The sequence below is a fragment of the Eleutherodactylus coqui genome, chromosome 1 (assembly GCF_035609145.1).
Source record: "Eleutherodactylus coqui strain aEleCoq1 chromosome 1, aEleCoq1.hap1, whole genome shotgun sequence".
Taxonomy (NCBI): domain Eukaryota; kingdom Metazoa; phylum Chordata; class Amphibia; order Anura; family Eleutherodactylidae; genus Eleutherodactylus; species Eleutherodactylus coqui.
The window spans coordinates 20331392-20346294 of record NC_089837.1 but is presented as its reverse complement, the minus strand read 5'-3'; the positions used below and the strand labels follow the sequence as shown (position 1 = coordinate 20346294).

The window sequence follows — 14903 nt, the reverse complement described above, 5'->3', positions numbered from 1 at the left end:
CCTGATTCCATGCCTGAGTCATGCAAGCCCAGATATCTCATCGACAGAACAGACCAGAGTGTCCCGCATGTGGCCTGCATGACACTTCCTCCTGACTGCCGGCGGGAGCCGTGGGCTTTGTCTTCCTAGAATGAGGGAAGTTGAGATTCAGCCACTCTTTCACAGTCCGCAAGCGACTGAGGGGACAGTCTGTGCTACCAAAATAATTGGTGGCTTTACAGACGGTTGTCATCTCAGGGCTGTCAGCAGCCGCGGTGGTGAGTGACAGTGTGGAGAACAATGGTCTCCAGTCTCATACAGAGACATCTTACTCCTTGGCAGACGGTGATCACACAGATCTCCTCTATTGGCCGGTAATGAGCGCTGCGCTCAGCCTCCGCATCTTTATGACATTTCAGCTTTACTGCTTCTAGTAGGGGAGTATTATAGACACCCACAACAGAATTTGGCACGGTCATTCATTATGTCATAAATAGGAAAAGCTAATGGGTCTCAACTCGATTATTCAATTCTATGCGCAAAAGAATTAGCGTCCAAATGTTACATACGGAATGTAATTTTCCAACTTCCCGATGTCATAGAAACATGAAATTTGGCAAAAGCATTGATTATGTCATAAATAGGAAACCTAATGGGTCCCAGCTCGATTATTCAATTCTAGCGCAAAAGAATTAGCGTCCAAATTTTATGTACGGGATCTAATTCTCTCACTTCCCGATGTCGTAGCAACATAAAATTTGGCATGAGCATTGATAATGTCATAAATAGGAAAAGCTAATGGGTCCCAACTCGATTATTCAATTCTAAGCGCAAAAGAATTAGCGTCCAAATTTTACGTACGGGATCTAATTCTCTCACTTCCCGATGTCGTAGCAACATGAAATTTGGCATGAGCATTGATTATGTCATAAATAGGAAAAGTTAATGGGTCCCAACTCGATTATTCAATTCTAGCGCAAAAGAACTAGCGTCCAAATTTTACGTACAGAATCTAATTCCCTCACTTCCCGATGTCATAGAAACATGAAATTTGGAACGGGCATTAATTATGTCATAAATAGGAAAAGTTAATGGGTCCAAACTCCATTATTCAATTCTAGGTGCAAAAGAATTAGCGTCCAAATTTTACGTATGGAATCTAATTCTCTCACTTCCTGATGTCATTTTATATAAAGGAAACGTTGCATGGTTACCTTCACGTGGTGTTTCCTGGGTAACGCAGAGAACTATGCAAAATGGTGAACATATGTTTTTCCGGTATCTCTAAAGTAACCACGACTTCATAAGCTTTTCCGTGTGAACACCAGATAAACACTAGTACCAAATTAACTCGGGCGAAGCCGGGTATATCAGCTAGTATATTATACTGCTGAGGTAACATGAAAGATGCGCTGTGATTGGGTGTTATCTATATATATATATATATAAAGACGAAAGCCCTCACTGACTGACTGACTGACTCACCACTAATTCTCTCACTTCCCGATGTCATAGAAACTTGAAATTTGGCAAAAGCATAGATTATGTCATAAATAGGAAATGCTAATGGGTCCCAACTCGATTATTCAATTCTATGCGCAAAAGAATTAGCGTCCAAATTTTACGTACGAAATCTGATTCTCTCACTTCCTGATCCAACAAATAATTACACAAATTTTTACTGCACAAATGTGAAATTTGCCATGACCATTCTTTGCGTAATAAATATTGGAAATTTAAAGGGTTGGAACTTGATTATTCAATCCTATGCATAAAAGTAAGTGACCCCCTATGTGATGTTACTAATAAAATATCTGTACCCCGTAATATATGAGACAGTTATCTTCTCAGCAAAACAAAACGCATTTCTCTAAAGAAACGACGACCTTATAAGATTTTCCGTGTGAACACCAGATAAGCACTGGTGCCGAAACACCGAAGAAGTTTCAATAAAATTGATACAATGTAAATTCAATGTTATCAGAACGAGTTTCCTTTAATTTCGTTTCTTCAGAGATCGCAACAACGAGCGACGGGTATACTATATAACATGAAAGCTGCGCTGCGATTGGTTGTTATATATTATACCGCTGAGGTAACATGTAAGCTGCGCTGTGATTGGTTGTTATATATTATACTGCTGAGGTAACATGAAAGCTGCACAGCGATTGGTTGTTATATATTATACTGCTGAGGTAACATGAAAGCTGCACAGCGATTGGGTGTTATATATTATACCGCTGAGGTAACATGTAAGCTGCGCTGTGATTAGGTGTTATATATTATACCGCTGAGGTAACATGAAAGCTGCGCTGTGATTGGTTGTTATATATTATACTGCTGAGGTAACATGAAAGCTGTGCTGTGATTGGTTGTTATATATTATACCGCTGAGGTAACATGTAAGCTGCGCTGTGATTGGTTGTTATATATTATACCGCTGAGGTAACATGAAAGCTGTGCTCTGATTGGTTGTTATATATTATACCACTGAGGTAACATGAAAGCTGCGCTGTGATTGGTTGTTATATATTATACCACTGAGGTAACATGAAAGCTGCGCTGTGATTGGTTGTTATATATTATACCACTGAGGTAACATGAAAGCTGCGCTGTGATTGGTTGTTATATATTATACTGCTGAGGTAACATGAAAGCTGCGCTGTGATTGGTTGTTATATATTATACTGCTGAGGTAACATGAAAGCTGCGCTGTGATTGGTTGTTATATATTATACCACTGAGGTAACATGAAAGCTGCGCTGTGATTGGTTGTTATATATTATACCACTGAGGTAACATGAAAGCTGCGCTGTGATTGGGTGTTATATATTATACTGAGGTAACATGAAAGCTGCGCTGTGATTGGTTGTTATATATTATACCACTGAGGTAACATGAAAGCTGCACTGTGATTGGGTGTTTTATATATATATATATATATATATATATATATATATATATATATATATATGAAAACGAATGTATTTGTCTGTCTGTCTTCGCAGTAACGCTCGACGGGTCAGCTAGTTGTGAATAAATCTTATTTGACATTCATGGAAAACCTCTAGCTGACTGTAGACAAGCTCCGCCTAGTGTGGGGCGTAAAGGGTGACCCCAGTAATGCTAACCCGGTCTACAGCCAGGATTCCCCTGCTCTATGGGACATTGGTGGGACAAGTACGATGATGAGCATGCCCCGGGGTCCTCTGCACTGCGTTGTCTGTATGTACTGCCCCGCTATCGGCATTATCTGCCCCTGGTGGTAACGGGCGGCTCTTCTCTTCCCTGTAGGTCTCTCGTTCTACAGCCGCGTCCTGGAGAACTGTGAGGATGAGGCCCGCTTTGATGAGGTAAGAGGCGATGGGGGGGGGGGATGTAATGTGCTTTCTGTGATGAGTCTCTATATGTAAATGTCTCTTAAATGTTATTGATGCCTCCTACTCCAAACGCTTCCAAAGCTGCAGTTCAATGCTGAAATGCTGAAATCCTGTATCTTAAGCTCCCATTGTTAAGGCTCTCACCCCCTGCTGGTTCAGTGTCTGGACCCAGCATGCTGTGCATGAGTAATCCTAGGAGGGCAGTGTTTAATATCTGGGGTTAGTAAGGGCAAGTCAAACATGGCTGCCAGTACCACTCTGCTCCATTGAAGTTAATGGGTCTGAGTTGCAATACCAAACACAACCTGTGGACAGATGGGTGGCATAAGATTTGGAAGAAATCAGCTGTGTTTTTCCAACCCTGGACATGTGACATGAAAAGAGAAAATTGGACAATGCTGTGGGAATGCTCTGTAAGCTGTGCAGGAAGGGAGAGGAGGTGAACTGTGACATCACATATTGTGAATGGTGGGTCCTGTGTTATGTATATATAGGTGTCACCTCTCAGTATAATCCTGCCTGTAATGATAATGAGATTATGGCTGAGAGGTTTTCTCCACAGAACAGGAAGTGTCAGACTATAATCAGGTTTAGTGGCCAGTGTGCAGGGAAGGGAGGAGGTGAGCTGTGAAATCACCTATTGTGAAGGCTGGATTATGTGTTCTGTATTTGTGTCACCTCTAAGTGTAATCCTGCTTGTGATGATAGATGAAAAGTTTTGTCTACAGATCAGGAAGTCTCAGACCTAGTGGTCAGGCCTAGTGGTCGGTGTGAGAACTGCAGGACTTTTTGTAAAATATACATTGTGACATCGAAAATTTAAAAAAAAAAAATCACGAAACACTCTTTAAAAATATGTTTAGCATCAAAAACTTGATTTACACAATGTCATATTCTGGTGACACGTTAGCGTGACGGGCTCATTCAGTTTCTGTCCGTGAAATGCGCAGCGTTTTCACTGACCAGACATTTGCATATTCCCAGCTTATTGTGTGTGTTTTTTGCGGGCGCATTCATTGCGTTTTTCACATGTGCAAAAAAACCCTGCAAAAAGGCCCCATTGATTTCCTGCTTAAACATGCAGTGAACATACATGTATCGTGCGCATTCACTGCCTTTAACGTGACCTCACTGACTGTAATGGGGTTTTTTTGGTTCGTAATATGAACCAAAATAGGACAGGCTGCGTGTAAATATGCGCGTGAGTAACGTATGTCTGCATATCCCAGCCCTCCGTAATATGTGCGGAAAAAATACGGTCATAATACAGAGCGCCATTTTGCCTGTGTGAATGCGGCCTAAGTCTCCGCACTGCTGTGTGTTCTTAGCGAGGCAGGCACTAGGACCTGGGATGACCGGCATCTGCACACCCCCCACAGCTATTGCCTGCAGTCTGGAGCCGTGGGGGTTAACTTGGTGTTCTTATCTTGTGCTATACTCACACATATTTGCGGGGAGCCTGGGTGATGCGGGTAGCATGAATGCTCGTGTATTGCTGTCGTCATAGCCGGGAGAGAGTGCTGCTGACGTATTTATAGGACAGCAGGAAGTCTGCATATCAAACGCAGTATGGTGAAGCTCCGCCCAGCGGGCACAAAATTCATAGGTGGTGCTCCAATTTTAAGGAAACGGGTTTCATCTGCCAGCGAAAATCATCCATCCGTCCAGCAGTCAGCGGGGAAACAGCGGAGCGTCCATGTGAGTTCTCAGAAATCCACAGTCACACATTATGCCTTGTGATTAAAGTCTACATACCCCCGGACCGCCTACCATGATCTGCGGCATCCCAGAAGTCATTGCATCCGTTAGTCGGGATCCGCTACAATGTGTACGGCAGGAACTCCAGGCGCCATGTGTGTCTGGTGATAAAGGGGTCACACCGACACCTCTAAGGGGGGAACATTACTGATGTTGGGCAACAAAACTTTTAGAGTTTCTGTTTCCATTGATATCAAATTCCTGCATCTGAGTATCATTAAATGAGAATTATAAAGGGGTCACATGGGGGGCGGGAATTACGAAGGGTCACATGGGGGGCTCATCTGGAATGACCCAGCTGTCAGACTAGTAATCCCATCTTGGAATATATGTGTTTTCTGAGTTTCACAAAAGATCGCCCAACGTGTTAGAGGGTAATAGCGTGATAAAGCAATAAAGGAACCGCACAAGATTTGTGTATTGTGGGCCGCACACATATGAACCTCATTCTTTTGAATGGGGTCAGACACCTTCTATCTTGTGCGTGTTCTCACATCACACCGCCCATTGTCCGGGGCCGGCGGTGGCAGCGTAGTAGATGCACGCAATACGAGGTCGACTATTGAAAACAAATGCCTTCCTCCCCGAAATGACGGGGCTGTTTTATGCTTTACCTGTATGCAGGTGTAGCAGTGGGTGGCCACGCCCCCATTAGTAGGGGGTCATGTGAGCGGTCGTTCATTAGTACTTTGCACCTCTTGCAGGCTCCTACATGTAACATTTGGACTGCTTGTATCTATGAGGAGGGGTGCAGGCGACTTCCAATCTGTGCCCTAAGAGTATTTGGGCCAGACTAGACTGTGATTTTGTAAATTTTACTGATCCCAATCCCTCATGTGAATCCAGCTTAAGCAATAATGATCATTACGGCTCCAAAGGGCTTGTCCGGTCCCTTTCTTCCAAACACAGCGCCCTCGTTCACTGCATGTTATGTCTGGCATTGCAGCAAAGCACCCATTTACTTCAATGGAGCTAATCTGCCATATCAAAGTATGGACAAGGGTGGCGCTGTTTTTAGAAGACAGCATCCATGTTTTTCTAACTCTGGACAACCCCTTTAAATCTTCTCCATGTCTCATTAGAGGCACAGGATGCCACCCTGCCCCATGCTTTATACCGCAGCTCTGATTGCTCATGTTCCCTGCTATGTAGAAGTAAGGGCTCCACATTAAATCACCACATGGAGAGCCGATTCATAGGACAGCAGGGACAGAAACTATGAAACCAACCCTGTGCGAAACCTCTGAATGTCAGGAGACTGGAGGAAATGACCCTTCATGTAGAGCGGCTTCAGCTGCTTCACCGCCTGTCATGGAGTCAGAAACTCCACAGCATGAAACCTGCAATAGAACGATAAGTGCGAACGAGTCCGCCGCTCATTACCAGATGTTCCATCTGCAGCGCACACAGCTCTCCCCATTCATGTCTGCAGACTGAGAGCCGGATGATGAGAAAATCAGGAGCCGCTGAAATATTAAAAGCTGAATAAACAAACCAAGGATGGACATATTGTGTAAAAGCCACAGAGAGCAGAGACTGGAGGCTGATATACCAGCACAAGAATATAACATCTCCCACGGCCAGAAATGGTGTATCATTACCAGAACTGTGAAATACAGAGCAAGAGCAGTCAATAATAACTACTATAATACTGCTCCTATGTGCAAGAATATAACTACTCTAATACTGCCCCCTATGTACAAGAATATAACTACTCTAATACTGCCCCCTATGTACAAGAATATAACTACTATAATATTGTCCCCTATGTACAAGAATATAACCACTATAATACTGCCCCTATGTACAAGAATATAACTACTATAATACTGCCCCCTATGTACAAGAATATAACTACTATAATACTGCCCCCTATGTACAAGAATATAACCACTATAATACTGCCCCCTATGTACAAGAATATAACTACTATAATACTGCCCCCTATATACAAGAATATAACTACTATAATACTGCCCCTATATACAAGAATATAACTACTATAATACTATCCCCTATGTACAAGAATATAACTACTATAATACTGCTCCTATGTACAAGAATATAACTACTATAATACTGCCTCCTATGTACAAGATTATAACTACTATAATACTGCCTCCTATGTACAAGAATATAACTACTATAATACTGCCTCCTATGTACAAGAATACAACTACTATAATACTACCCCCTATGTACAGGAATATAACTACTATAATACTGCCTTCTATGTACAAGAATATAACTACTATAATACTGCCCCCTATGTACTAGAATATAACTACTATAATACTGCCTTCTATGTACAAGAATATAACTACTAGAATACTGCCCCCTATGTACAAGAATATAACCACTATAATACTGCCCCCTATGTACAAGAATATAACTACTATAATACTGCCCCTATGTACAAGAATATAACTACTATAATACTGCTCCCTATGTACAAGAATATAACTACTATAATACTGCCTCCTATGTACAAGAGTATAAATACTATAATACTGCCTCGTATGTACAAGAATATAACTACCATAATACTGCCCCCTATGTATAAGAATATAACTACTATAATACTGCTCCCTATGTACAAGAATATAACTACTATAATACTGACCCCTATATACAAGAATATAACTACTATAATACTGCCTCCTATGTACAAGAATATAACTACTATAATACTGACCCCTATATACAAGAATATAACTACTATAATACTGCCCCTATGTACAAGAATATAACTACTATAATACTGCCCCTATGTACAAGAATATAACTACTATAATACTGCCCCCTATGTACAAGAATATAACTACTATAATACTGACCCCTATGTACAAGAATATAACTACTATAATACTGCCCCCTATGTACAAGAATATAACTACTATAATACTGCTCCAATGTACAAGAATATAACTACTATAATACTGCCCCTATGTACAAGAATATAACTACTATAATACTGCCCCTATGTACAAGAATATAACTACTATAATACTGCCCCCTATGTACAAGAATATAACTACTATAATACTGACCCCTATGTACAAGAATATAACTACTATAATACTGCCCCCTATGTACAAGAATATAACTACTATAATACTGCTCCAATGTACAAGAATATAACTACTATAATACTGCTCCCTATGTACAAGAATATAACTACTATAATACTGACCCCTATATACAAGAATATAACTACTATAATACTGCCTCCTATGTACAAGAATATAACTACTATAATACTGACCCCTATATACAAGAATATAACTACTATAATACTGCCCCTATGTACAAGAATATAACTACTATAATACTGCCCCTATGTACAAGAATATAACTACTATAATACTGCCCCCTATGTACAAGAATATAACTACTATAATACTGACCCCTATGTACAAGAATATAACTACTATAATACTGCCCCCTATGTACAAGAATATAACTACTATAATACTGCTCCAATGTACAAGAATATAACTACTATAATACTGTCTCCTCTGTACAAGAATATAACTACTATAATACTGCTCTGTATGTACAAGAATATAACTACTATAATACTGCCTCCTATGTACAAGAATATAACTACTATAATACTGCCTCCTATGTACAAGAATAGAACTACTATAATACTGCTCTCTATGTACAAGAATATAACTACTATAATACTGCCCCATATGTACAAGAATATAACTACTATAATACTGCCCCCTATGTACAAGAATATAACTACTATAATACTGCCCCCCTATGTACAAGAATATAACTACTACAATACTGCCCCCTATGTACAAGAATATAACTACTATAATACTGCCCCCTATGTACAAGAATATAACTACTATAATACTGTCCCCTCTGTACAAGAATATAACTACTATAATGCTGCCCCCTATGTATAAGAATATAACTACTATAATACTGCCCCTATGTACAAGAATATAACTACTATAATACTGCTCCCTATGTACAAGAATATAACTACTATAATACTGCCCCCTCTGTACAAGAATATAACTACTATAATGCTGCCCCCTATGTATAAGAATATAACTACTATAATACTGCCCCCTATGTACAAGAATATAACTACTATAATACTGCCCCCTATGTACAAGAATATAACTACTATAATACTGCCTCCTATGTACAAGAATATAACTACTATAATACTGCTCTCTATGTACAAGAATATAACTACTATAATACTGCCCCCTATGTACAAGAATATAACTACTATAATACTGCCCTTATGTACAAGAATATAACTACTATAATACTGCCCCCTGTGTACAAGAATATAACTACTATAATACTGTCCTCCTATGTACAAGAATATAACTACTATAATACTGCCCCCTATGTACAAGAATATAACTACTATAATACTGCCTCCTATGTACAAGAATATAACTACTATAATACTGTCCCCTATGTATAAGAATATAACTACTATAATACTGCCCCCTATGTACAAGAATATAACTACTATAATACTGCCTCCTATGTACAAGAATATAACTACTATAATACTGCTCCTACGTACAAGAATATAACTACTATAATACTGCCTCCTATGTACAAGAATATAACTACTATAATACTGCCCCCTATGTACAAGAATATAACTACTATAATACTGCCCCTATGTACAAGAATATAACTACTATAATACTGCCCCCTATGTACAAGAATATAGCTACTATAATACTGCTCCCTATGTACAAGAATATAACTACTATAATACTGCTTCTATATACAAGAATATAACTACTATAATACTGCTCCTATATACAAGAATATAACTACTATAATACTGCCCCTATGTACAAGAATATAACTACTATAATACTGCCCTCTATGTACAAGAATATAACTACTATAATACTGCTCCTATGTACAAGAATATAACTACTATAATACTGCCCCCTATGTACAAGAATATAACTACTATAATACTGACCCCTATATACAAGAATATAACTACTATAATACTGCCTCCTATGTACAAGAATATAACTACTATAATACTGACCCCTATATACAAGAATATAACTACTATAATACTGCCCCTATGTACAAGAATATAACTACTATAATACTGCCCCTATGTACAAGAATATAACTACTATAATACTGCCCCCTATGTACAAGAATATAACTATTATAATACTGACCCCTATGTACAAGAATATAACTACTATAATACTGCCCCCTATGTACAAGAATATAACTACTATAATACTGCTCCAATGTACAAGAATATAACTACTATAATACTGTCTCCTCTGTACAAGAATATAACTACTATAATACTGCTCTGTATGTACAAGAATATAACTACTATAATACTGCCTCCTATGTACAAGAATATAACTACTATAATACTGCCCCCAATGTACAAGAATATATCTACTATAATACTGCCCCCTATGTACAAGAATATAACTACTATAATACTGCCCCTATGTACAAGAATATAACTACTATAATACTGCCTCCTATGTACAAGAATATAACTACTATAATACTGCTCTCTATGTACAAGAATATAACTACTATAATACTGCCCCATATGTACAAGAATATAACTACTATAATACTGCCCCCTATGTACAAGAATATAACTACTATAATACTGTCCCCTCTGTACAAGAATATAACTACTATAATGCTGCCCCCTATGTATAAGAATATAACTACTATAATACTGCCCCTATGTACAAGAATATAACTACTATAATACTGCTCCCTATGTACAAGAATATAACTACTATAATACTGCCCCCTCTGTACAAGAATATAACTACTATAATGCTGCCCCCTATGTATAAGAATATAACTACTATAATACTGCCCCATATGTACAAGAATATAACTACTATAATACTGCCCCCTATGTACAAGAATATAACTACTATAATACTGCCTCCTATGTACAAGAATATAACTACTATAATACTGCCCTCTATGTACAAGAATATAACTACTATAATACTGCCCCCTATGTACAAGAATATAACTACTATAATACTGCCCTTATGTACAAGAATATAACTACTATAATACTGCCCTTATGTACAAGAATATAACTACTATAATACTGCCCCCTGTGTACAAGAATATAACTACTATAATACTGGCCTCCTATGTACAAGAATATAACTACTATAATACTGCCCCCTATGTACAAGAATATAACTACTATAATACTGCCCCTATGTACAAGAATATAACTACTATAATACTGCCCCCTATGTACAAGAATATAACTACTATAATACTGCCCCCTGTGTACAAGAATATAACTACTATAATACTGGCCTCCTATGTATAAGAATATAACTACTATAATACTGCCCCCTATGTACAAGAATATAACTACTATAATACTGCCTCCTATGTACAAGAATATAACTACTATAATACTGCCCCCTATGTACAAGAATATAACTACTATAATACTGCTCCCTATGTACAAGAATATAACTACTATAATACTGCTCTTATGTACAAGAATATAACTACTATAATACTGCCCCCTATGTACAAGAATATAACTACTATAATACTGCTCCTATGCATATAAATATAACTACTATAATACTGCCCCCTATGTACAAGAATATAACTACTATAATACTGCCTCCTATGTACAAAAATATAACTACTATAATACTGCCCCCTATGTACAAGAATATAACTACTATAATACTGCTCCCTATGTACAAGAATATAACTACTATAATACTGCCTCCTATGTACAAGAATATAACTACTATAATACTGCCCCCTATGTACAAGAATATAACTACTATAATACTGCCTCCTATGTACAAGAATATAACTACTATAATACTGCCCCCTATGTATAAGAATATAACTACTATAATACTGCCCCCTATGTATAAGAATATAACTACTATAATACTGCTCCCTATGTACAAGAATATAACTACTATAATACTGCCTCCTATGTACAAGAATATAACTACTATAATACTGCCTCCTATGTACAAGAATATAACTACTATAATACTGCCTCCTATGTACAAGAATATAACTACTATAATACTGCCCCCTATGTATAAGAATATAACTACTATAATACTTCCCCTTCCATGATAATATAGCAGTGCGCCCCCTACTGGCACTATGGTAATGTACTCGTGATGTATAATTGGACTATTATGCTCCACTTTTCTGTTTTCTCCGTCGGGTTTGTTAGTCAGTTTCACAGTTTGGCAGGTAAATCTCCTGGAAGGAATCAGACAATTACCTCGTATCGCGGCTTCTATTGAGTTTGCTTCATTAATTGGAAACAAAGAGGAAGGGTATAGAATTAGTGCTGGTGAGGAGTTGGCAGCATCACTTTATCTGCAGATGTCAGAGGAGCGCTGCTGTGGAGCAGAGTTAACCCCATGTTCCCTGCTTGATGCAGCTTTTGTATCAGACATGTATTCAGTCTATATGCAGCCCTCCTGGAATCTGGTAAGTGCTGCGGTATCAGACATTCTGTGTACCCATCCCATATCTATCACCTCTCCTGTGTTTATGGGGCCTGTTGTCACCATGTATACATTCCGTACTGTGCCTCGTGTTTGCCACTCGTTAAGGGGGCTCACAGTTTATGATACACTGATGTGCCAGAAGTCCTGGGATAGCGGTATGTAAGGTGATGATGAAGTGGTGGCTTGGGAACGCCTTGTATAACAAGTGAGGTGTTATCTTGTCAGTGAGGCTGAACACTCGCCAGCCTCATCGTGAATTACCGCAGATTAACCCAGGCGTGATAGGGGGCGCCAGACGGACGAGATGTTCCATTTCTGAAGTTGTGAATAATTTAACTTTTCTCAATCTACAGTGTTATACGTATACCGGGAATACGTCCTAGAAGGATTACTGCCCGCAGTGGGCAACGTGACTGCGGCATCTGGCTAGAACTGTTCGTACGAACAGATAAGTGACACATCCACAGATATCGCATCCACATTCAGTGCAGGAGACCCCCGCTCGGGCATCCCGCAGGTGGGCACAGAAGACCCCCGCTCGGGCATCCCGCAGGTGGGCGCAGGAGACCCCCGCTCAGGCATCCCGCAGGTGGGCGCAGGAGACCCCCGCTTGGGCATCCCGCAGGTGGGAGCAGTGTTCTGTAGCTTCCATGGGATATGGCGGCAGAAGACCCACCAGGGTGTCCTTGTTCTTACCACCGCACCAGGCACAGTGCCTAACCTGGGTTCGTAAGGTTGTAACTAGACCTTAGAAGACTGGCAACATGTGGCATGGTCTAATGAGTCCCAGTACCAATTTTGTTGGGATGGTGGTAGGTTTTTGTGTGTGGCAGAGAACCCATAAAGCCACGGACCGCAGTTGTCAGCAAGGCACTGTACAGGCTGGTGGTGGTTCCATACTGGTGTGGGGTCTTCTCATGGCATGGGTTGGATCCATAGGTCCACCCAAACGTGTCATTAACCAGTGCCCACTATGTTTTACTGCATGGTGACCACTTGCAGCCCTTCATGTACGCCCACAATGATATTCCAGCAGGATAATGCACCGCACCCCTGGGCCCAAGGTGTTCTGAACTACTTGTTCACCCGACGTGAGCCCAGTCAAAACTTTATCGGATGTGGTGGAGAAGTTCATTCACACATGAGATCCTGCACCTACAGATACCCCGGAGCTGTAGGGAGCCATCCAAATGGCTCAACACCCTTCCAGATGTCACCTATTCACTAGTGGAATCAATGCCATGTTGAGTTGCTGCACTTCACCAGGCTACAAGGGGTCCTACACGATATTAGTTGCTGTCCCATGACTTTTGGCATGTTGCATCTTCAATGATAGAAATAAATTTCCCAGTAGAAAGCTGTTCCTGTTGTTTGCTGCGGGTCACTATTTCTAAAGAACCTTTGTTTATCTTCTGGGCTTCCATAAGTTACTGCACTCTAGTAGAAGAAATCAGCAAAGTCATGAATACAGCTCCAGATGTACTAAATGTAGTAAATATTAGAAAAAGATTTCAAATGTAAAAAAAACTTTTATGCATTTAATTATTGTTGAGGCCTGGACAAGCTCTCAGACGACCCTAGTCTGTTACTTCTGTTTGGTGTGTGGAACACCAGATATTCTGATGGGCCTGTTAATGCTGTATACCAAAGTGTGATTGCTCACAGTGAGGGAAACCAAGTCATCTTGTAGATATACCTTTCAATACAAATACATGATGTTACAGTAAGCTGTCGGGTCTTCTATCGACCCTTCCTCAGGCTAAATGAAACTGTTTGGGATGGGGCACATATATGTAATATGCAAATGCAGAGAGGACACCCCTCTTGATTGAAATACAAATGTTCACACACAGAAATTTGAGACTGTTTTGCACTCAGAACTTAAAAACAGACAAACTGAGCTGACAGAGAAATACTTAATCAGTCCACTGAGCTCAGGAATGTGAGAGAGTTTTATGATTTGTCTTATCTCTCTTTTAACCTGCACATGAAAGGAGATGCAGCACCACCTATCAGAAAAGTTCTGCATTTTTATGAAGTTTTAAAAAAAAAAAAAAAAAGATTGGAAAGAGGACATCCCTCTTGACTTCCTTTCAGGCCTTTCATATCCACTTATGCAAAAATCCCAGGCCGAGGTTCATTCCATTCCTGAGGGTATCAAACATGGACATAAATTTGTACTCCCAAATTCTTCTGTGATGCTGGGACTTGAAATTGCCCTTCAGTATGATAACTCCCATCTGCTCTATGCTGT

At 39.5% G+C, this 14903-nt stretch overlaps 1 protein-coding gene across 6 annotated transcripts in view; it reads left to right on the top strand.

Annotated features, from left to right (window-relative positions):
* The window catches only part of OTOF (otoferlin), a 362878-nt gene that overhangs the window by 40526 nt on the left and 307449 nt on the right, over positions 1–14903 (top strand). For all 6 annotated transcript variants that reach the window (XM_066594464.1, XM_066594452.1, XM_066594448.1 and 3 more), the window contains exon 2: positions 3274–3332. In XM_066594464.1, the coding sequence (XP_066450561.1) occupies positions 3274–3332 (59 nt within the window). The remainder of the gene's footprint in view (positions 1–3273; positions 3333–14903) is intronic.